At 48.2% G+C, this 24,077-nt stretch overlaps 1 protein-coding gene across 5 annotated transcripts in view; it reads left to right on the top strand.

Annotated features, from left to right (window-relative positions):
* The window catches only part of ITGB4 (integrin subunit beta 4), a 261,824-nt gene that overhangs the window by 139,479 nt on the left and 98,268 nt on the right, over positions 1-24,077 (top strand). For all 5 annotated transcript variants that reach the window (XM_085616984.1, XM_085616983.1, XM_085616982.1 and 2 more), the window contains exons 19-23: positions 661-694; positions 7,119-7,304; positions 14,774-14,877; positions 15,401-15,459; positions 17,944-17,967. In XM_085616984.1, coding sequence (XP_085473110.1) covers positions 661-694; positions 7,119-7,304; positions 14,774-14,877; positions 15,401-15,459; positions 17,944-17,967 — 407 coding nt within the window. The remainder of the gene's footprint in view (positions 1-660; positions 695-7,118; positions 7,305-14,773; positions 14,878-15,400; positions 15,460-17,943; positions 17,968-24,077) is intronic.

Below are 24,077 nucleotides of genomic sequence, written 5' to 3'. Positions count from 1 at the left end.
AGTGGAACAACCCACCCAATGGATTGTGTAATGTAGGCCAGAGAGTTTTTGCACCTGTTGTGTACACAAACGTCTAGATGACCACACAAGTATTCAAGGTAGCAATTGTTGTACCTCTCCTGCTGACAGTCTTCAAGTCCTTCGCAAGATGTTCTCCTGTCCGAGCTGGAGACACCAGGGTTGGTATCTTGGTGAGTTTTGTATGGAAAGGAAGCAGGCCTTGCCCCTGACTCAGCACTTGGGCAGGTGCATTAGTGTGACATTGGTGGATGATATCTGAAGGATGACAGAGTTGTGCAAGCTCAACAACTTTGCCAGCGTTCCACCTGCCCCACACAAAGACCCTAAATGGTCTGTAACTTAACACTTTCTGCGTGTGCCATCACTCCCGTGAGTATGCCTTTGACAATGTTTTAATAATGTACTTTTTGTGTCTGCAGGACCTTTGCTTGAGACTTTTCCACACACTGCTCTTTCCATGAATAAAGTATTTGTGATGAGACAGTTCTGTGCTGTCCTGTACTGTGACCACTTACTGTGGTCTGTAGTGGACTGCACAAGCCTCAGTTATGTTGAGTGAGTGATTGAGAGATTGGTATGGTGCAGGTAGATCTCGGCTTTGTTTTAATCACATATCTTTCTCTTCTCTTCCTAATGCAGGCCTGCCTAGCCCTCCTGCCCTGCTGCAGACAAGGTAAATAATCCGCCTCCATCCCCTCATACTGGCCTGCATGCTTTCCACCTCTACTGCTGACTTGCTTTCTCAATGCTTCCCAGGAGGAGATGCTGGCTGATAGCACCCTTTGCAATGTGAATGGAGCCTGCTGGCTGCCAGTGGGATCCAATGGAACCCCTTGCTACCCAGTTGTAGTGATGTTGTCCTTACGTTATCAAGCAGGACTCTTCATCCTGTGGTTGAAATACTCCTGCTATCCTCTTTACACGATAGAACCACTCCCTCCTTGTGGAATTGCTCTTGAAGCAAGCGTTACCCAATAGGACCACTGCGTGATTGTAATAGCCTTGCTTCTGGCATCACTCTATAGGACTCTTCGCCTTGTAAGTGAAGCAGTCGTGTTACCCAAAAGGGCCTGACTGCCAGTTATGGGGACACGGGATGACAAGATTTAACCATTTCTACTGATATTTTCCCACATAATTCCTCCTCTTACAAGTTAAATCACATGGGGACCTTGATGTTTAATACATACATTTGCGAGCTGCCATAAACATGTGGTTAATGTGTGCAAGGCGGCTAGTGTGGAGAAGAGGAGTGTGTTTCCTTGCAGAGGAGAGATTTGCATGTTCTTCCTTTCCTTACGAGGGGGTTGGTTAGGTGGGAGGGACTGGGGAAAGAGGAATTGAGCTAGGCTGCCTTGCAGCCCATTTCCAAGTAATTTTTACCAGCCTGTTGATTTTAACTCAATGCACGTTTAGCCCCTCCAAACCACTTCAAGTGGTCATTTGCAATAAATATCAGATTTTTTTGTATTGACCACTTATAGACCATAAAATGTGCCATGGCGCAAAATAAAGTCTGGTGCGATTGAAAATCAAAGTTGGCATTAAACTGGTAAGAGAATCATGTTGAAACGTTTTTAGACAACACATTGTCTCAGGGCTCCCGGGAAGGCATTTCAAGCTTTTGGTGCTTGAACAGAGAGCCCCCATTCAAAATTTCCTGCATGAAGACATTTTAATCAGTGGTGGTGACTAGAATGTGAATTCTAATGAGGATAGGACTGGTGTCATTGACTACCTTATTTGTATGGTGCATGGCATAAACTCTACCCTCAATAGGTACACCTGACTGAGAACCGCAGTTATCAATTGTCACAAAGTGACCATAATAGCTAAACGTACCACCATTTTTAGGGGCACATTTGTCAATTTACCTGAAATTTGGGTAGACCAAGGTAAATACCGTTATAGCAGTCTACCTTGAGTAAAAATTAATGACAAGGTTTACCACTGATCATATACATTTTGAGTCCACTGGTATTCTAGAATTATTGGATGGCAGTGGCCACAACTGTTCTAGGATTTTTTAATTTTAGATTAATTGGACGCATCACATCTCTTGAGGAGGTTTTATTTATTTATTTATTTCAATTATTGTTGCAGGTTTAAATAGCGCAATGACACTAATATTGGTGTCAGAGCAGGTTACATAAAAACTGTTTCAATACATAAGCACTTTTAGGTTTGTTACATTACAGTTTCTAAGGTTGAGGTATAAAATCAAGCATGAAAAGCAGTCATTTCAAGAAATTTCAAGAAAGTCAACCGTTTCCACCACTTCAAAGTGAATTCTACATATTTATATGTTATCATTTCAAGATAATTTAAGGTAGTTTGACCCCTAAATCTTCTTTCCTATAAGCACATGCAAAGTTGGGTAGGCAAATTTATGTATTGCTCCACTTCATAGCACAAGGCAAGATCAAGAGTGGGCTGATACAAAATTCAATTGATTTGAGTTTGTTCAAGTTTTGTTCAATGAGTACTAGGAAGGTATTTCGAATTGACTCTGTCTGGTACTGGAAAGCTATAGCTTAATCATATCCCACACCAAGATGCTTGACTTCCTCGGTCAGTCCTGAACCAACCAACAAGTCAGTCAGTCAGTCAAAGTACTTTTAATCGATAAAATTAATATCATAAAAAGAGACAATCACAGAAATATTACATCAATAAAAAAGTGAAAACAGATATGGCTTCAATTATTAACATTATAGAGGCAATAAACAGGAACAAGAGACACAGTCCCCACAAATTCATACAGGGGTATACATAAAAATTCTATACAATTAAGATCATTAATAAATATTAAATTTAAGATCATATTAAGAATCATAACCAACTATTAAAACTCAATAAAAACTACAGCAGCTTATCAGATCAGAGTAGTCAACCGACCAATGATACAGTGCCCGGATCTATCTTACAAAATCAAAGCACTAATGCTGTCAATATTTGTGGTCATCAACAGTTTAAACAGCATAGTATCCATGCTCTGCGGCCGAAAACGTGGCTGAGGTTATTAGATTCAGGCAAATACTGTAACTAGATGGTGACCGGCTTTTTTCAGTTATTAGATGAGTAGGCGAGATGAGAAACCAGGAAGTAGTTTGTTACTAGGAGGAAGTACATAATTGGTTTCCATAACAGTGAGGTCCCCAATGCAATCATTAGAACCACTGAGACACTTCCCATTTTAAGGGGAGAGTTAGGAAGCTGCTGAATCAAAATAGAAATTAACTTGAGCTCCTTTCTCAGTTGGTGCCCAGTGCACAGATCATTGGGATTTTCTGCGCCTGAGCTATCCGCTATGAGTATCTGCATCTGCTAAAGAGATACTGCCACAGAGTAACAAAAGTGGAGCAGTAGTTTGCTTTTAATGTTATCTATGTGTGATGTTACTCTGAGATTCCGTGGGATCCTATTGGGAGTGGCAACCCACATCAGTAGGAAGGCTGTCCAAAGGGAACCAAAAGGTCCATTGGAAGAGCTGACAATGGTTTCCAAAGGGATCTTCACCATTTCTCATTTTCTAGACTTCAGCATATCAGACAGTTAGGAAGGTGAATGTCTTTGCAAGGTATTTTTGCATCATCCATCTATTTTGTGATGGAACCTTAAGAAAGTGTCCACTGTAAAAATTCTTGGACGATAAATGGAAACAATCACAGAGAGATTATGAGGCTTTAGTGGTTGTATTGCAACAGGCTCTGCTATCCCTCAAAGGGTAAACCCATATTAAGACATTCAAGGAGCCATCTTCTCGGGTTACTCTCAAAATAGAAGATTTCCTTCTGGATATGCTGGTCTCATGGAAGGAACACAAACGCAGGCAGTTGATGTCCTTCTGAGACACAGCTCCATGTAAAAGTGTTAGAAATAAGCATGGATAGTTCGACACTCTGATCATTCTGACACGAAGAGAAACTCAATGAAGAAAACACTTTTTATTCTCCTCACAGTTTTGCCCAGGGTGTGCTATGGTGAAGAGAATGAGAAAGGCAAAAGAGCAGAAGTTATTATTATTCAACCAGACACCTCAATACAAAGCTGCCATCATTGCAGGCCTCTCAGCGTGGAGCAGGGCGTACATGTGATCAGTTAACAGGAAACCACCAATACGTATACCCATCACACACCCCACAAGAGGCAGAGCAGCAACCACAGTCAATACAACTCCATAGGTCCATAGGGTATTTTATAAGGGGCAAAACATGTCTTAGTACATATAGATTCAAACCAGTGCTGTCTTGACTTCGATGCAAGCCGTGCGGATGGGACAGGCATTAACAATGAATGTGCAAGACATGTTATGTTATGTTATCTTAAAAGTGCTCTAATTATAATGCCAAAAGGGCTCTTCCTGCTGAAAAATAAGAAAAGAAAGCCTGGACAGAGAAGAAACTTGGTTATCGGGTAAACCACTTCCCTTAGGAACAACTGTTTGCTATTATATGCAAAACATGTGATTCTATGACAGATTCACGCAACACAATAAAAGTTAGTACGGGTAACACTTTTTGCAGCTTGGAATCATTTGTAGCTATGCATGCACTTTCCTAGGGCATCCCATTCAGACATAAACAGTTAACGGGGAGCCGTTCCCACAAGATTGTTGGATGCTAAGCACCTAACACGGTGTCTCGCTATGCCCTCGAGTCAAAGCCCACCATCTTATTTTGGGTATTTTTACCAAACTTTAGAGGACTTTCCCAAATTCAACGAGTAAATGTCAGAATAATTCAAAGCATGCCCTAGAAATTTGATAAGATAAGGTGTGGGGACCACGGAGACAACCAATGGACGACATGTCCTAAAGGGAGCGGTGTGGTCAGGGAGGCAGGGAGAGCTCGGCTGGCATCAAAGCTCCATAGATAGCACTGTACACAATGGGTCCACAGAACGTTTGTTCTTACTAATGCACTCTCTACAGTTAGATTGGTGCTTGGGTGAGCTTCACTGTACTATGACATGTAATAAAGCCCCAGATTTTGTTGTGCTTGTTGTGGCAGGGTGGCTGCTTTCCACCCAGTTGCAAGAAAATTAATTAAAAAGATTCCAAAAAAGCGCCTGATAGGACTCTCTCACAAATGAGCTTGCTTGATACGCTCCCATGTCTTGTGATAAGAGAGCTCTAGATGCTAGGGTTTTGTGAAAGGAGCCTCCTGCATTCCCAAAGCCCCTCTTGTGTTGCCACTGTTGCACAATAGTGCACTACATTGCCTGAAATGTACTCTTGCTCTAGCATTGCTTAATAATGGCATTCTGATGGCAATGTGTTCTGAAAGGACAGCTCTTGCCGCCAACTTTGCCCAATAAGATTGATTTCACGGCCAGCATTGAAACTAGGACTCGCAGAACTCTGGTGTCATTCCAGTGGTTTAAATTAGACCCCTAGCACGGCCATCATCATATTTCCTTTATTTCGGTTAAATAAAACCACAAAGGTACAATATAAACATTTAAAATGTTAATGTAGAAAAACTTACAATTTCATTGTGCAACACTATTTCTAAGTAAAACTTTGTTGTGAGGAGAATTTCGGTCCAACAGTGCAATACTCATCTTTCATTTTTTAAGATCAATAATATTATCAAAAGGATAAAAGAGATTTGAATAAAACATCCCGAAAATAAATATAATTTACAAGAAAGACAAGTGGACACCTAGACATAAAGGTACAAAACCAGTCATAAAAACAATTGGGGCAGTACATTAAGTATACATGAAGGTGCTTTTTTTAGGAGCATTCGACCTAATGCACCATATTGCTGACAGGTATCTAGCAATTGAATACACCACACAGTCTCTGGTGTTGGTTTTTCATATTCTGAGAGCTGTATGGTGATCCCAAAACCCAAGAAGTTTACAAAGGGAAATAATCCAACGTGAGCGTTGTTTAGCATATGGCTTACAAAAAAATAGCACATGTTCGGTATTCTCTGGGATCAGACAACCCATTGGGCACAGGTTTGTTATGTCTCCCTTTTTCGTCCAGGAATAGGCAAAAGAAGCCAGAGGTAATCTGCCCATTCTGAATTTAACATAAAGTGCACGTGTGGCAGGGTTGGTAACCATGTTCAGGTATTGCTCATATTCAGGTGCTCATTTGAACACCAGGAAGGAGTCTACCTGGGTTCCAGGAGAAAACGCAGAGTTTTACGCCAAAAACATAATTCCAGAAGGACTTTTTCAGCTTCTGCCGAGCACCTTTGGGTAAAGCCAGAAACCTTCCAATCCTAATTTAAAAAGCCAATTTTTGATATGTACAAGCCAGGGGATCTTCCTAGCATGCTGGCCATCTAGTATAATTCTAAAGCATTCCCTATAGGGACCTAGATCCTTATTTGTCCAGAGCCTTAGCCAATATTGGATAGGGCTCAACATAGCAATATCAGAAATCCATCTTATGTTTAGGTCGAATCTAATAGGCAGGGTCAGTGCACTGATTGTAAGTCTCAACAGAGACTTAATAAAGGCATTTTCAGCTTTTTCAAAGGTTTTATGATTACAGTGCCCCCATAAATCTGCCCCATACATGGCCCCACCACAGACTTGAATCTTATATCTCTAAGGGAGGTCAACTGTGCCCAATAATTTTCATTTTGTGGCCAGCATTGTAAATAGGCCTAGTAGACCTCTGGCAATATCCCAGTGTTTTATCTTAGACCCCTGGCACAGCCACCCAAGCCTTTGGTGCTAGTGCTGCCTTTCAGCTCCCTAACCCCAACTCCCTCTGATTAGTGCCCTCTTTGTACCATTGATGCTAAGAAGGCTCCTTGCCATCCTCTTGCAGTCATTGTTCCGGGCTAGACCCCTGGCCGGGTGATGCACATAATACTATCATCGTGTCCAGATATGCCACCTCTTGCTGTGATTGGCCGCCACTTGGTGTCCTCCATGTCAGGAAATGACCTACAAATGCCATCTTGATGCGTTTCTGCCCAGTATGCTCTGTTCCTATGATTAGTCCTCTTTTATGCCAATGTGGCACCATAGACCGCTCTTTCTGTAATTGGTGCCTGTGATTGCTGCCTTCTTTCTGATAAAGATTCTCAGTGTGCCCCTCTTTCTCATCATCTCGCCCCATCCCACAGGCCGTATGGTTGGGTTTAAGGAGGATCACTACATGCTGCGTCAGAGCCTCATGGCCTCCGACCACCTGGACACGCCCATGGTGCGGACTGGCTCGATCAAGGGCAGAGACGTTGTGTCTTGGAAGGTCAATAACAACACCCACAAGCCCGCTGTGCCACCGTCTTCTTTGAACCCCAAGGATCTCAGTAAGTGTCTCTCTTGTTCACTCTCTCTAAGTGTGTATATGTCATCAGTTAAGTGCAGTATTCCTTAGAGACTGGCTTAGTCCTGTGTCATACTACTCTAATGGGGTCTTTATCGCGCTCTGGTTTTCTTTCTCTCTCTCACACACTCTTCCTATTTTATTCTCTCTCTTTATCTTTTTCTGAGTGTGTATATGCGTGTGTGCTTCTGTTTCACCGGTTAAGTGCACTTTTACTTAGAGATCGGCTTGAACCTTTTTCTCACAAGACTATAGTTTCATACCACTCTAATGCAGTCTATCTCTCTCTACCTGCTCCTCACCCCTTCTCTCTCAGTCTCTATTTAGCTTTCTATGATGCCTGGGTATTCAGTATCCAAACCCTGAATGTGTGGGCCACTTTAATTTTGATTAGACACATTCATCAGTTAAGTTTAAAAAATGTTGTATTAGAATCAAATCAGTTTTGCTGTTGTTTATGTTGGTTTATGTCTGTGAATAGGCAACGTTTTTAATGGCAAGCAAGCATATTTCTTATTTTTTTGTACTTTCTCGCAGTGGCTATGCTTGGACAAAAGTAAAACACGCTTTCTTAATGCAGTTCTATCCTGTGACTATTTTCCTTCAAAATAATCAATTTAGTGTATCATTAATTCAGAGTCCTATAGTTGCGTCAATTGGTTAAATATCGTTCTAAACGCCACACCTTGATTTGGGGCATCTCGTTATATAATTGCATAATGCAGCGCCAGCTGCGACGCATATGCTCCCTGAAATACATTAACTGCAGAATAATCTCCCGTTAGGCCTATAGCAACTTGCTTACGGTGAGTAAGTAGATGCTATTACAGTTCTTATAAACAAGTAAGTGTATATATATATATATCTATTCACATGTACCAAATCTGCCCTCATATGCAAAAAGCATGAAGTGCTCTGTTGCTTTTGCTAACATGCCACCATGGTAATTACCAGGGGTATTGCTTCCTGCTTCCTGGTATCTGTGCACTGAAATCCAGAAAGGGCCGGAAGCAATCAAGTACCTCTTAAGCATCAGGTCAGCAAATTACATGATGTACATTAAAGTGAGGGTAATCGTGTATATTTTAAACTATAATCTTTCATATTTGATGGTACCTATTTGATGCCAGAATATTGCACAGCAGTTGGCACACACTCTGTGAATGCTAACTACAAGTAACTACTACATGGGGCGGTGGGGGTGCATCCCAGCCTGGATCATTGATTAGTGTCTATAAACGTAATGACCTCCTACAGGTTCTGAAAGACACCTGGGAGCTGGATGGGGTTGAACAAGCACAGTTGAAATTAGGTATTCATTCATTTAAAGAGTAAAACTGGTGTTGATTCTGGACATCAGCATTAGAATAAGGGGTTCCAAAGTGGAAACAATGTTGTTTTGGTCTTTACATGCACTTGGCTGCCGTCCAAAGATTACACTGATGACTTTCCCCATGAAGAGCAAGATGGAATTGTTTTTTACATGATGATGATGATGCCATGGATGCAAAAACAAAACAAGCATGACATGGCACGGACCAGTCTAAGAGAAACTGAAGGCAATGACTAGAAATATACTGCTCACTGGTGCCTAGAAGATATAACCAAAACAGGAAGCCTTATACATGTTGTACAGAAGACCAGATTCTGAGGTTTGCTGTTCATCAAAACTGGGACGTTTTATGCTAAAGCAGTACTTGCTGGAACTAATTAGGGTTTCCCATGCACCGCGTTTAGGAAATCACCCAGTCTCAACAATAAGAGGATTTTGAGTTTGTTTAATCCCCTAATCATGCAAGCATGTTGCTGCCAGATTAACGCAATATTTATTTATATTTACGTCCTGGCTGGCATGCTCATATGGCCTGAATAAAGTGTACACTTCATGCAAGAGGTGCATAAACAGAAGCTTTCACACTTTATCAGTTGTAATTCCAAATATGTGGTTTACTTACTCTGCTGGACATGCAAGCAATTCAGACTATAGGAGCAGGACCAGGCTGATGTGCATATGTCTGGGTCCTATCTGAGGTCTCTCCCCCACATTTATGATCTCTGGCTCCCTAACTTGCAGCCTTGGAATTGGTGCTCCACAATCCTGGGTGCAATTTTCCCGACACACTTTAAAGCGCCCCCTTCATTGCACTTGGAGACCTCAATATTCAACGAGAGGATATCACCTGCATACTCAGCCAAACACTTATCGAGGATCTGGACGCTGTGAACCATAACCTAATAAATTTCTCCCTCACTCATAAAGCAGGTCATCTGCTAGATCCCATTTTTTCTAACATCTCAGGCCTTACTAGAGATCAGCCTATTCTGTTACTGTGGACCGACCATCTTGCAGTGCCCTTTCTATATCTCTCATTCCCCACCATCTTTGATGGTAGCCAGGCCCAAAGTTATGGCCAGAAATTGGGCCAAACTTGAGATCCCTCCTTCAATGCGTGCTTGCTGAGGACCTCACCTCAGCTAGCACTGAAGGTTGACCTAGACCAACCTTTCGATCAATAATTGGCTAAGAGATTCCTTAGATATAACGTTACCAGCTAAGCTGAAACCCTCGCTTAGGCAGTACCCCCTTCTCCTCTGGTTCAACGAGTCTTTCCAGGCAGAAAAGAAACTTTGTAAGCGTCTAGAAAGGGCATTGAGGAAGCTATATGACATTGACTCTAAAACAAAATATAAACTAGCCCTGAGCCAGTACCACTCACAGGGCAGGAATGCACGTGCCCTGTTTTACTCAGTAAAAAATAGCTCAAGTACAAAATTGACCCAAAAACACTTTTTATAATGGTCCAAGACTTGTCAGACCCCAGCAACATTTCTCCTTCTCTCTCATTGTCACAAGATCAATGCCAGGAACTTACTAACTACTTGATTACAAAGGTGGCAGACATTCAGTCCAACCTGGCCACAACTAGAAATGATAACACTCAGCTAAAGAATAACAGACCTAGCCCAATTTTAACTCTACCCCTAAATAGGGATGCAAACCCCATAGTGACAGGCAAGGTGCCTGTAAGTTTACAGTCTCTGCTTCCATTGGACCACCACCGTCTGATGGACTTATTGCTGTCAATCAAATGAGGATCGCCTTTAGACCCTCTCCGCCAGCCAAATTGAGTACCTGGAGCCTGCAGTCCATGCAGTTGGTAGTAGAATAAATTCCTCCCTATGTGAGGGATATTTGCCTAAAGCCTGGAAACATGCTATGGTTCTTCCCTTGCTAAAGAAACCCCACTTGGATTCAGACAATTGGTCCAATTTCAGACTCATTTCCTTGCGACCTATTTTTTCCAAGATATTGGAAAAATACGTAAATGCCAAGCTCACCTGATTTGTGCAAAGGCTTTAGAGCTGGGTACAGCACCGAAACTGCCCTTCTTGAAGTCATGGAACATCTAAGGCCATATCCATCAAGGACTCCTGGATATGGGTGGCACAGCCACGCTGTTTTTATTAGATCTTAGCGTGGCCTTCGATACTGTGTTCCAATGATACTCATGCTGAAAGACTCACCCAACTGGGCCTCCAAGGTACAGCACTTGCATGGCTTTCCTCCTTAACGGATCACACATTTCAGGTTTTCTTGACAAATGCCATGTCTCAACTGCTCCCCTTTACCTCTGGAGTTCTGCAGGGATCCACCCTCAGCCCTAAAGCTGTGGACTAACTCTGTTTTCATATGCAGACAACACTATTCAGATCATTTTCTCCTTGTCGTCTGGGCAGGAAATCAACTTGGAGGATCTCAACTCCTGCCTCGGCCTGGTCTCTACTTAGATGAAGACCAAATCCCTGAAATTAAATGGTGCAAGACTGAGAGGATGGTATTGGGCTAGAATCCTCAGCTCTGGGGGCCCCAACATTGGCCTTTCATGCTGGGAATGCCACCTACTCCCACCAATAAAGTGTAGTGCCTTGGCTTCTGGCTCGACTCCACCCTGTCCATGAAGCTACAAGTGGCCAAAGTAGCCTCCACATGCTTGGCGACCATGAAATGGCTTTAGGAGATCCTAGCGGTACTTCCGTTTTCTGCTCAAAGAACAGTCACCCTGTCCATGATTTTATTCAAACTTGACTATGGCAACATCTTGTTCTAGGGGGCAGACATGGCAATGATAAGACGCCTTCAGGTAGTTCAGAACTCCACCGCCTTCCTAAACATTCCTCAGCATATGGTCTTCTTCACCAACTCCACTGGCTACCAGTAGATAGATGAATAAACTTCAAAGCACTCTGCTGTATACATAAATTCCACTCCTGCTTGGGACTGCAGTACTTGTAAAAACTGTTGACTCCCTACCATCCCGCTTGTACCTTCCGACCGAGCAACCAATTTCTATTCACAGTCACGAGAGTCAAATACACCCGGATGGGCGGTCGATCCTTCTCCTTTCTCCAGGTAATGGAACCTAGTCCCTGAGATGCTGTGCTTCTCTATCTGTCTTCCGCAAGGAACTAAAGACGTGGTTCTTTTAACTCCCTCTAGGCTGACCTACCTGTTCTCAAAACGCTGGGAAACCCTGGCCATAGAGCCTCTAGTCGCAAACATTAGGCAGCACCATAAGGAGATAAGATTGTGTATCCGTCCAGGCAGCTCATATTCTCACTCTATGCGGACGATGTCACTCTTTATCTCAAAGACCCGCAAGACAATCTTAATCTCATACTACGGGAAATCACCAAATTTGGGGCTATCTCAGGCATAAACATCAACTGGACTAAATCAGCTTACGAGTGCTACTACCCCGTACTCACTAGATTACCCACTGACATGGAAGTGTGAGGAACTCAAATACCTGGAGGTCCAGGTCACCAGAAACAGTGACAAACTAATGCGGGCCAATTATGGAGTCACCCTAGAAAAAGTCACAGTCTATCACGTGGTGGCTGACTCTGCCCCGCTCTATGGCTGGGAGGATCTCTCGGGTAAAAATTATATTATTGGCCAAGTTTCTTTACCTCTTTACCAATATACTATATAACCCTGGCAAACACTTCTTCAGCTCGCTAAAAACACAAATAATTCACCTGGTATGGGGGGGGGGCAAACAAGCAAGACACAGCTTGGACACCCTGACGCTGCCATTCTCACAAGGAGGTTAAAAGGTGCCTAATTTCGAACTCTATCACTATTGTGCCCAAGCACACTTTTCCACATTCTGGTTCCATCCACCTCCCTTCATGCCCCACCTGGCGATAGAAGAAGGGTACAAAGCCCCCACTCCTCCCTCAGGCTTTCTATTCACCCCCGGTGGGGGGCGAGAGTGGGACCGCGCCACGGTGGCATGCACTACCTCCGCTTGGAGGAAAATTGCTACCAGGCTGGATGCTTCCATGTTATACTCTCCCAAAATGCCTCTGATCGTTCATCCATCCCTCCAGGTCACATATGCGCGGCAATGTCGATCAATGCTAGAAAAGCTACAGTTTACCACGTGGGGAGACCTCTACATGGGGGGCACCTTCCGGTCCAGTGAGCAGTTCTTTGGCGCAGACATTCCCACCACCATGGAGCTATTTATGTTTGTAAGGCTCAGGCAAAGCGTGAGGGCAGCCACACTGGCATTTCCCCTAGGGCCACCCACACTACCACAGCTTCACATGCTTTTACAGGCGGAACCTCCCCAACATGTCACCTCACTCATCTACCACCATACACAAAAAGTGCTGAAACCCCGATTCTTGACGGCCCACCTGGAGTAGGACAAAGACTTAGGGATGCAACTGACGGATGAACAATGGGAACTGTGCTGTAAGCAGACAGTGGCATTAACTGCCAACAGTCGATTGAGACTCATCCATTATAAGCTTCTACATAGACTATATTACACCTCAGCCAAGCTCTATAAGTTTAAACTTAGGGAGGATGATAGATGTGCCAGGTGTGGGGGTGAGGGTGCGGATTTTCTCCACCTGGCCCGGCTGTGCCCTACTGTCCAAGACTACTGGCAACCGGTGTTTACGGGTATGGCACGAATGATAGACATGCCACTAGAAGTATCTCCAGTCACAGCCTTACTGTGATGTACACATAATGTTGACACTGCATATAAAAAGTTTCTAGCACTAGGATTCCTAATTGCAAAACGTAAGGTAGCATGCAGATGGGGACGAGGCTGAGCTCCCAAATTTAAAGAATGGCTGCATGATCTCACAACATGGCAGGAGCAATCACTCAGCTATGCCGAACTACTGCCGCCCACCTCCAGGCTCAGAGACATATGGGGCCCTCTGACAACATACCTCCAACATACCTCCGCTCCATAACTGACAGTACAGATACCACCCCAGTGGCACAGGAGGAGACCAGTGCCCAAGAGAACACCTCCCCCCCAAGATAGTTGATGGAATATTACCACCCATCACCCTGATCTAGATGTTAGCAAGAGATACCAGAGTTATTTATTCAACAACGTACCGATATGCATCTCCGTAGCAGCATGCCCAATGATATACTAGCCAACCCACTGAAACACAGGATCCTCGGACGCATGTTTGTCAATTACTATTCTACGATGTATGCACTTCAGAATGTACATGTACAATACGAAGCAATGAACATGTTTAATCAGACCGTTCATGCTATGCAAGGTAGGGGGGTTTGTTCCCCCAGTTGGAGTATGTTCCGTTAGACTGTATGCTTCAGTTCCCTTGACAGCATTATGCTGTACCATTGATAAAATTCAATAAAAAAAAATGCTGCGGTGCGGACTCTGTTCGAACTCCCTAAATTCTTCTCAGTTTCTAAATTCAGTTCTAAACTACAACGGGCTTCCGGTGGACAAGAGAATCCGCTTTAAGGCATTGTGCATTGCTCACAGAATCCTTACCCTCCAAGCACCTGCTATCTTATGTAATTTACTTCTTTCGTACGCCCCACGCAGTGAGTTGCGCTTCACCTGGCGTGTCTTCCCCTAGTCAGAAGTGTAAGAGCTGGAGGGCGTTCATTCCGAGCAAAGGCTTGGGCCCTTTGGAACGCTCTCCCGGTGACTATCAGGAGCATCCAGAATCACTGGGCTTTCAGAAAGGCCGGAAAGACCTGGCTTTTTCCAGCTTAACCCCTAGCCTGATCTCTCCTCCGCAATCTGACCTGGAACTAGCGCTGGGACGCCCCGTTGCTGGGGCAGCCATGCACGCTACAAATCCACTAACATAACATAACATATTGATGTCTGCTCTGTATCCTTTCTGTCTCTCTAATATTCTCACTCTGTCTGCTTTTCTCTCCCTCGTGAGCTCATCCTTTCTTTCAGTCTATCCCTTTCTCTCTCCCACTATCTCTCTGTCTTAGTCTTTTTCTTTCTCTATCCCTATCTCTTTCCCTCTCTCTCTCACTGTCTCTCTTTCTCACCTTCACTCGCTGCACTCACTTGAGGTAGGCCCTCGTGGGGGCTAGTGTGAATTGCCAGTGATGGCCTCTCTCTCTCTCTCTCTCCCTAGTTTCGTATCCTATCTCTTTGAGGCTGGCTCGACTCTTCACAGAAAATCTTTCAAAACCAGAGACCCGTGAATTTGACCAAGTGAGAAGAGAGGTCGAGGAAAACGTGAGTAGTTCCAACAGTCTCTCATCTTCAAACCCCCTTTCTACTTTAATCCCTTTGGGCTTTCTTCTTTAAAGCTGTCATTTCTCTCTCGGCTTCACTTCTGTTCTTCATTCCCTTATTTACTCTTTTTCTCTCACCTTTACTTCGTTTGTCTCTTTTCTGTCCTCTTGCTCTCTCTTCCTTAACCCACCCTGTCACTTCTTTTCTACCCTCTATTATTCTCCTTCCTCTTTCTTCACTACTTTTCTCTTCTTCTTTAATCTGCCATCACTCTCTTCTTTTATTCATGCCTGTGTCATCTCTCTTTACTTCCTCTTTTATATCTGAGAGTTGTGCAAAGTCTACCTGTCACCTTGCTGTCACTTAGTTACCTCTACAAATCTGGCTCAACTATGTCTTCTCTCTCCCTCCACTACTAGTCCCAGTGCCTTTCTTTAAATCTTCTCACTCCCGTTCTTCATTTCCCTTCACTGCTTCTCCCACTCTTGATCTTTTTTTAATCAACTTAACGTTTTTCCTGCAGTTGAATGATGTGTACAAGCAAGTGTCTGGAGCCCACAAGCTGCAGCACACCAAGTTCAGGTGAGTGTCAAGACGTGTTAGCTCTTCTGTGCAGCTCAGCACCGCCCCACTTTCTTCTGCAGCTCAGCATCTCCCCACACTCTCAGTTCAGCACCTCATTAACCTTTCATGCAGTGTAACACCTCACTGCCCTTTCCTGCAGTTCAGCACCTCATCACCCTCTCCTTCAGTTCAGCACCTCAGAGCCCTTTCCTGCAGTTCAGCACCTCACATCCCTCACCTGATGTTCAGCACCTCACAGTCCTGCCCTACATTTCAGCCCCTCATTATCCCCTCCTACAGTTCGGCACCTCACAGTCCTTGCCTGCAGTTCACCACCCTACCATCCTCTCCTGCAGTTCAGCACCCTACAGTCCTGGCCTGAAGTTCAGCCCCAATTCACCCTCTCCTGCAGTTCAGCACCTCACAGCGCTTGCCTGCAGTTCAGCACTTCACCACCCTTTCCTGCAGTCCAGCACTACACTCTCCTGCAGGTCAGCACTTCACAGTCCTTTCCTGCAGTTCAGCACCTCACAGTCCTTTCCTGCAGTTCAGCACCTCACTGCCCTTTCCTGCAGTTCACCGCTTAACACAGCCATTGTCTGCGGTTCAGCCCCTTATCATCCTCTCCTGCAAGTCAACACCTCACAGACCTTTCCTGCAGTTCAGCACCTCACAGTCCTTTCCTGCAGTTCAGCACCTCACTGCCCTTTCCTGCAGTTCACCGCTTAACACAGCCATTGTCTGCGGTTCAGCCCCTTATCATCCTCTCCTGCAAGTCAACACCTCACAGACCTTTCCTGCAGTTCAGCACCTCACAGTCCTTTCCTGCAGTTCAGCACCTCACTGCCCTTTCCTGCAGTTCACCGCTTAACACAGCCATTGTCTGCGGTTCAGCCCCTTATCATCCTCTCCTGCAAGTCAACACCTCACAGTCCTTTCCTGTAGTTCAGCACCTCACTGCCCTTTCATGCAGTTCACCACCTCACAGCCACTATCTGCAGTTCAGCCCCTCGTCATCCTCTCCTGCAGTTCAGCCCCACACAACCCTCCACACGTGCAGAATAGCACTTCACAGTCCTTGCCTGCAGTTCAGCACCTCACTGCCCTTTCATGCAGTTCACCACCTCACAGCCACTATCTGCAGTTCAGCCCCTCGTCATCCTCTCCTGCAGTTCAGCCCCACACAACCCTCCACACGTGCAGAATAGCACTTCACAGTCCTTGCCTGCAGTTCAGCACCTCACCACCATCTCCTGCAGTTCAACACCTCACAACCCTTTCTGACAGTTCAGCACCTCACACTCCTTGCCGGCAGTTCAGCACCTCACCACCCTCTCCTGCAGTTCAGCACCTCACAGCCCTTGCCTGCAGTTCAGCACCTGACAGCCCATTCCTGCATGTCAGCCCCTCAACACCCTCTCCTGCAGTTTGGTCTCTCATCACCCTCTCCTTCTGTTCAGCACCTCACACCCCTTTCCTGCATTCAGCACCTCACCACCCTCTCCTGCAGTTCAGCACCTCACAACCCTTTTCTGCAGTTCAACACCTCACAATCCTTGCCTGCAATTCAGCACCTCACGGCCCTTGCCTGCAGTTCAGTACCTCATCACCCTCGCTTGAAGTTCAGCATCTAACTGCCTTTTCCTGCAGTTCTGCACCACATTACCCACTCTTGCAGCTCAGCACTTAATTACACTCCTGCAACTATGCACTCCACTGACCTTTCAGCAACTCACCACCATCTCTTGCAGCTCAGACCATCGGTACCGTTTCCTACAGGCTTGCAGGTCATTACGCTCCTTTGAAACTCACCACCATCGCTTACAGCTCAGCACTTTACTGACTTTTCAAGGAGCTCAGCACCTCACCACAGCTCAGCACCTCACTAACCTTTCCTGCAGCTCATCGACTCATCACCCTGCCCTCCAGCTCAACACCTCACAGACCTTTCCTGCAGTTCATCACCTCACAACGTCCCTGTTCAGCTGAGCATCTAAACACCCTCTCCTGCAGCTCAGCACCTGAACACCCTCTCCTGCAGCTCAGCACCTCTCCTGCAGCTCAGCACCTCAACACCTTCTCCTGAAGTTTAGCACCTAATCACGCTCTCCTGCAGCTCCTCACCACGGAATCCTCCATCTCATCACCCTCTCCTTCAGCTGAGCATCCTCTCCTTCGTTTTAGGACCTCAACACACTCTCATTTTACTCAGCACCTCCCCCTGTAGCTCTGCACCTCTCCACTCTCACCTGAAGTTACTCCCCTCCCGGCACTCTCCTGCAGCCGAACACCTCACTTCTATCTTCACCATCTTAGCACCTCACTGTCCTCTCCTGCAGTTGCACACCTCACCAACATGAAACTGAGCATCTAAGAAGGCCACAGTTGTATCCTAGCAGGGTTGTTAAGGATCCTCTGTATTTTGAAAGATCTCTTTTATGCTTTTAGAGCCACATACTGCTCCCTGGGCAAAATCTTAGTCTCCTTCTGTTTTCTTCACAGGTTGCAGTCCAATGCTGGGAAGCGGTGAGTGTCCCTCCTGTCGGTATATCTCCTCCTCACCCCTCTCACTGTCCTCCCTTCCTTACTTCCACGCTCCTGTCTCTCTCACGTCTATCGCTCGCCCTTGCTTCCCTCCATGCCTCTATTATTTCCCTCAATTGCGCTACTTTTTCTACATCTCTCCTAGCCTTGCTAGTGTTTCTCAGTCACCACACTTATCAACCCCTGTCCCTCTGTGCATACCCCACGTTCTCTCTATCCCCATTACTCCACATCTCTATCCTCAGAGCATATCCTATATTCTGTCTGCCTCCATCACTCACTACAGAGATATCTTGTGATCTCCATCTAGGCCAGGCCCTGCGGCCAATCCCCATATGCAGCCAGCTTCATGCTGCACAGTCTTCGGCTGTGTGTGGTGGGGTGTTGGCCACAGGGTCTGGCCCTAGCAACCCCATCCCCCAGGACTTTATTTTTTAAAGGCGAGAAGGGCTGCGTGCCCCCCCTCCCTGAACCTCATTAGGACCTGGGAACCTCAACCCCCATGGCTGTGGCTATGGTGCCTCTCCTTTAAATAAAGGGAAGGGGAGTGCACGTGGACCCTCTTCCCCAGTCCGATTTTGGCACCATATACCCCCACCCGCAGGGCCCGGCATGATTTTCAGGGGAAGGGGGACACACTGCCCCTCTCCCTGGGCCAATTTTGGCCACAGGGACCACATCCCCCGGCATTAATTTCAGGGAAATGAGGACACACAGTCAGGAGGGCACACGGCCTCCCTCCCCAAGCTGATTTTGGCCTCAAGGACCCCATCCCTCGGGCCTGCCGTAATTTTGGGGGGAAGAAGGCACACTGCCCCCCATCCCTGGGCTGGGGGCTGATTTTGGCCCGGGGGTCCCATCCCCCGGGGCCCGGCATGATCTTTATGGGGAGGTGGGCACGTGGCCTCCCTCCTCGGTCTGATTTCAGCTCAGGGATCCCATCCCCCAGGGCCCGGCACTATTTTATAGAGGAGGGGGAACACAGCCTTCCTCCCGGGCCGATTTTGACCACGTAGACCCCACCCCAAGGGCCATACCCTGCTACAGATGGGTGCCTTGGTGCCCATCCAGGGCACCCACCATACTCTCATTGGGAGATAAGTTCCCTTGGCCCCAGCCGGCTCCCAACAGGCAGGAGCATTTTTAAAGCTCATGCCTGCTGGGAGCGGACTTGGTATTTGCTCCCGCTTGGCGTGAAATTCCAAAATGCTCACGCCAAGCAAGAGCAAACACAGGTTTCCCTGCCCCGCCTCTGCCGTTAGGGAAACCAATATGTCCCGGGATTGGGCTCCATGAGACATAGTTACTGAGCTGGCCCCGGTAGATGGGATCTCCATGGCCATTAATGGCTCAGGTAGACGGCTGTGCGACCCCCCTCCTTTAATGTAATCTTCCCGGGAGTGAGATCCCTGGGGCCTTTAATGACTTGGGGGCGGCACACGGCCCCCCTCCCCGTTTTCTTAAATTTTAGCTCTGACGGTGGGCTCCCGGGGGCCTTTTGAGAATCGGATAGGGTGGCTGCATGACACCCTTCCCCATATAAAGTATTTTCCATCCCAGGGGTGGGCTCAAGGCTCAGAGAGGGCGGTGCAGCACCCCTCCCCATATGAACACATTTTGGCACTGGGGGTGGGCTCCCTGGGGCCTCTGGAGGATTGGGGAGGGGGGCCGCATGCCCTCCCTCAATCAATCAATCAATCAATCAGTACATTTATATAGAGCGCTACTCACCCGCGAGGGTCTCAAGGCGCTGGGGTGGGGGCTGCTGCTACTGCTCGAATAGTCAGGTCTTGAGGTGTTTCCTGAAGGTGAGATGGTCCTGTGTCAGTCGTAGGTGTGCGGGGAGGGAGTTCCATGTTTTGGCTGCCAGGTAGGAGAACGACCTTCCTCCGGTGGTGGTTATGCGTATCCGTGGGACGGTGGCGAGGGCGAGGTTGGCGGAGCGGAGCTGGCGGGTGGGGGTGTAGAACGAGAGGTGGCTGTTGAGGTATTCGGGGCCCATGTCGTGGAGCGCTTTGTGTGCGTGGGTGAGGAGCCTGAACGTGATCCTCTTGCTGATGGGGAGCCAGTGCAGGTTTCTCAGGTGGGCGGATTTGTGGCTGTGGCGAGGGATGTCGAGGATGAATCGTGCGGAGGCGTTCTGTATGCGTTGGAGTCGTTTCTGAAGTTTGGCAGTGGTTCCTGCGTATAGCGCGTTTCCGTAGTCCAGTCGGCTGGTGACGAGGGCCTGGGTGACGGTCTTTCTGGTTTTGGTGGGGATCCACCTGAAGATTTTTCGGAGCACGCGCAGGGTGTTGAAGCAAGAGGATGAGACGGCGTTGACTTGCTTGGTCATCGTGAGGGAGGAGTCCAGGATGAATCCCAGGTTGCGTGCGTGGTTCGTGGGTGTCGGTGCGGTGCCCAGCGCTGTGGGCCACCAGGAGTCGTCCCAGGCGGATGGGGATTGTCCGAGGATGAGGACTTCCGTCTTGTCTGAGTTCAGCTTCAGGCGACTGAGCTTCATCCATTCTGTGACGTCTTTCAACCCTTCCTGGAGGTTGGTTTTGGCGGTGGCTGGGTCTTTGGTGAGGGAGACTATCAGCTGGGTGTCGTCGGCATAGGAGATGATGTTGATGTTGTGTCTGCGTGCGATGGCGGCGAGGGGGCTCATGTAGATATTGAAGAGGGTTGGGCTGAGCGAGGAGCCTTGGGGTACGCCGCAGATGATCTTGGTGGCCTCTGAGCGGAAGGGAGGGAGGCGGACTCTCTGGGTTCTATCGGAGAGGAACGAGGTGATCCAGTCCAGGGCCTTTCCTTGGATTCCAGTGTTGAAGAGGCGGGTTATTAGGGTGCGATGGCATACGGTGTCAAAGGCTGCCGAGAGGTCTAGGAGGATGAGAGCGGTTGTTTCTCCGTTGTCCATCAGGGTCCTGATGTCGTCGGTGGCTGCGATGAGGGCGGTCTTGGTGCTGTGGTTGGCTCGAAATCCGGACTGGGACGGGTCGAGCGAATTGTTTGCCTCGAGGAATGCAGACAGCTGTTTATTGTCGGTCTTCTCGATTACTTTAGCCGGGAAAGGCAGAAGAGAGATGGGGCGGAAGTTCTTGAGGTCTTTGGGGTCCGCTGTGGGTTTCTTCAGAAGGGCGTTGATTTCTGCGTGCTTCCAGCTCTCAGGGAAGGTGGCTGACGTGAAGGAGTTGTTTATGACGTTCCGGAGGTGGGGTGCGATGATGATGTCGGCTTTGTTGAAGATATGATGTGGGCATGGGTCAGAGGGGAAGCCAGAGTGGATGGTGTTCATGACGTAGGTGGTGTCTTCAGTGCTGATGGGGGTCCAGGCGCTGAGGGTGGTGGTGGGCGTCGTTGGTTCGGTGACTGGAGGCGAAGTCTGGGGTCCAAGGCTGTCGTGTATGTCTGCGATCTTGCAGTGGAAGTATGTGGCGAGGGAGTTGCAGAGGGCTTGTGGCGGTGTGATGTCGTTGTTGTTGGCGCTGGGGTTGGAGAGCTCTTTGACGATGCTGAAGAGTTCCTTGCTGTTGTGGGTGTTGCTGTCGAGCCGCTCTTTGAACTATGACCTTTTGGTGGTGCGGATCAGCTGGTGGTGTTCGCGAGTGGCGTTCTTGAAGGCTGTCATGTTTTCTGTAGTCTGTTCGTGGCGCCAGATTTTTTTGATGGTACGGCAGGATTTCTTTGATTCTTTGAGGGTGTCTGTGAACCATGAGGTTTTCCTGTTGCCAGTCATGCAAGGGGGTTTCTTCAGTGGGGTGAGGTTGTCGGCGCAGTTGGTGATCCACTGTGCGAGGTTGTGGACTGCGTCGTTGGTGTCAGCGGTGTTGGCTGGCGGGTTCAGGCTCAGCGATGAGAGGAGCTGGTCTGTGGTGATTTTGCTCCAGCTTCTGCGGGGGATTTGTTGCGTACGGTGGTGGAATGTATTCTTTTGGAAGGTGAGGTGGATGCATCTGTGGTCGGTCCAGTGTAGTCCGGTGGAGTGGCTGAAGGAGACGTGGTTGCTAGCGGAGAAGATGGGGTCGAGCGTGTGGCCAGCGAGGTGGGTGGGGGTGTTCACCAGTTGCTTGAGTCCGAGGTTGGCGAGGTTGTCGAGCAGGGTGGTGGTGTTGTTGTCGCTGTTGTTCTCCAGGTGGAAGTTCAGGTCCCCTAGGAGGATGTATTCTGGTGAGGCTAGGGCGTGCGGGCTGATGAAGTCGATGATGGTTTCGCTGAAATGTGTGCACGGGCCCGGAGGTCTGTAGATGAGCGTTCCTCTAAGGGTGGTCTTGGGGTTGGTGTGAATCTGGAAGTGTAGGTGTTCGGCAGCGGAGAGTGTGTCTTCGGTGTTGGTCGTGATGTTGATGGTGTTCTTGTAGACGATGGCGATTCCTCCTCGGGTTTGGTTGACGCGGTCCTTCCGGGTGATCTTGTAGCCTTCCGGGATGGCTATGGTGATGTCGGGGGCCGAGGAGGCGTTCATCCAGGTTTCCGTGAGGAAGGCGACGTCTGGTGCTGTTGTGTCAAGGAGGTCCCAAAGTTCGATGGCGTGCTTGTGGACGGAGCGGGTGTTGAGGAGGATGCATTTGAGGTGGCTGTTGTCGTTGCTTGGTCCAGCGGGCGGGGGGAGGTTCGGAGGCAGGTGAATTTGCAGGCTTGGCAGGTGAAGGGTCCCTGGGTGCGCCTCGGGGTGGCTCGGTAGCAGGTGGGTGGTCGTCCGGTGTTGAATGCGTTGAGGGCGGCGGGGTCGTATCTCAGTCGAAGCTTCTGGCTCCAGCGGGGGCCAGGGGTACTGGCGCTGGGCGCGGTCCAGGCGCGGACAGGCGCAGACGGGCTTGCCTTTGGTGCGCCTTCGGCGCACCAGCGGCGTGCCCGCTGCGCGGCCTCCATATGAGGGGCAGAGGGAGGGAGGAGCAGCTGGGAGGTGGGAGCGGGGCGGCCAATGGGAGTCGAGGGGGCAAGGCCGCAGGGACGCAGCGGCGGGAAAGAAAACGGCGGGTAAACGGAGGCAGCGGGAACAGCGAGAAAGGGGGCACAAATGTGGAAACCGAGCACAGGGGTACAAAAAGGGTACAAAAAGCAAGAGTGGCACCGGGGGGAGAGAAAGGGGGCACAAATGTGAAAAACGCGCACAGGGGTACAAAAAAGGGTACAAAAGGCAAGAGTGGCACAGGGGGGTAATCAAGGGTACAATAACAACAACAACCAAGACGAGCAGACAATCAAGAATGGCAAACACAGTACTTAGCCGGGTTAGAGGCGGCTAACAAGGGCGGCAGTGGCAGCAGAAACCAGGACACACAGGGGGCTGTGTGGCGGTGAGGGGAGCGACCTACCTGGTGGCAGGGTCAAAGTTCGCTCTCTCTACCGCTGCGCGGCCTCCATATGAGGGGCAGAGGGAGGGAGGAGCAGCTGGGAGGTGGGAGCGGGGCGGCCAATGGGAGTCGAGGGGGCGGGGACGCAGCGGCGGGAAAGAAAACGGCGGGGGAAACGGAGGCAGCGGGGACAGCGAGAAAGGGGGCACAAATGTGGAAACCGAGCACAGGGGTACAAAAAGGGTACAAAAGGCAAGAGTGGCACAGGGGGGAGAGAAAGAGGGCACAAATGTGGAAAACGCGCATAGGGGTACAAAAAAGGGTACAAAAGGCAACCAAGACGAGCAGACAATCAAGAACGGCAAACACAGTACTTAGCCGGGTTAGAGGTGGCTAACAAGGGCGGCAGTGGCAGCAGGAACCAGGACACACAGGGGGCTGCGTGGCGGTGAGGGAAGCGACCTACCTGGTGGCAGGGTCAAAGGTCCGCATGTAAACATATGTTAGACCCGGGGGTGGATTTCCCAAAGCCTCTTCAGGTTCAGGAAGGAGAGCTACGCAGTCCCCCTCCCCTTCATGACTATAGCCCTGGGGGTGGGCTACCTAGGGCATAAACATAGTAAATGCGGCCTGGCTGTCATATGGTTTTCGGGCGGGATCGTAGCATTTTTTGCTGATTTCTTTTTTGTCCCCAGGGGGGTCCCTCTGGGTCCCCCACATGTGTCCTAGAGTGTTAAGGTATCTATACTCTGCCCCTTAAACTATTTTTTAAATTTTTATTTCAGGACAGGAGACTGAGTCATGTAAAGGCTG

The sequence above is a fragment of the Triturus cristatus genome, chromosome 7 (genome assembly GCF_964204655.1).
Source record: "Triturus cristatus chromosome 7, aTriCri1.1, whole genome shotgun sequence".
Classification (NCBI taxonomy): domain Eukaryota; kingdom Metazoa; phylum Chordata; class Amphibia; order Caudata; family Salamandridae; genus Triturus; species Triturus cristatus.
The sequence above is the reverse complement of the archived record's forward strand: the minus strand, read 5'-3'. Positions and strand labels throughout refer to the sequence as shown.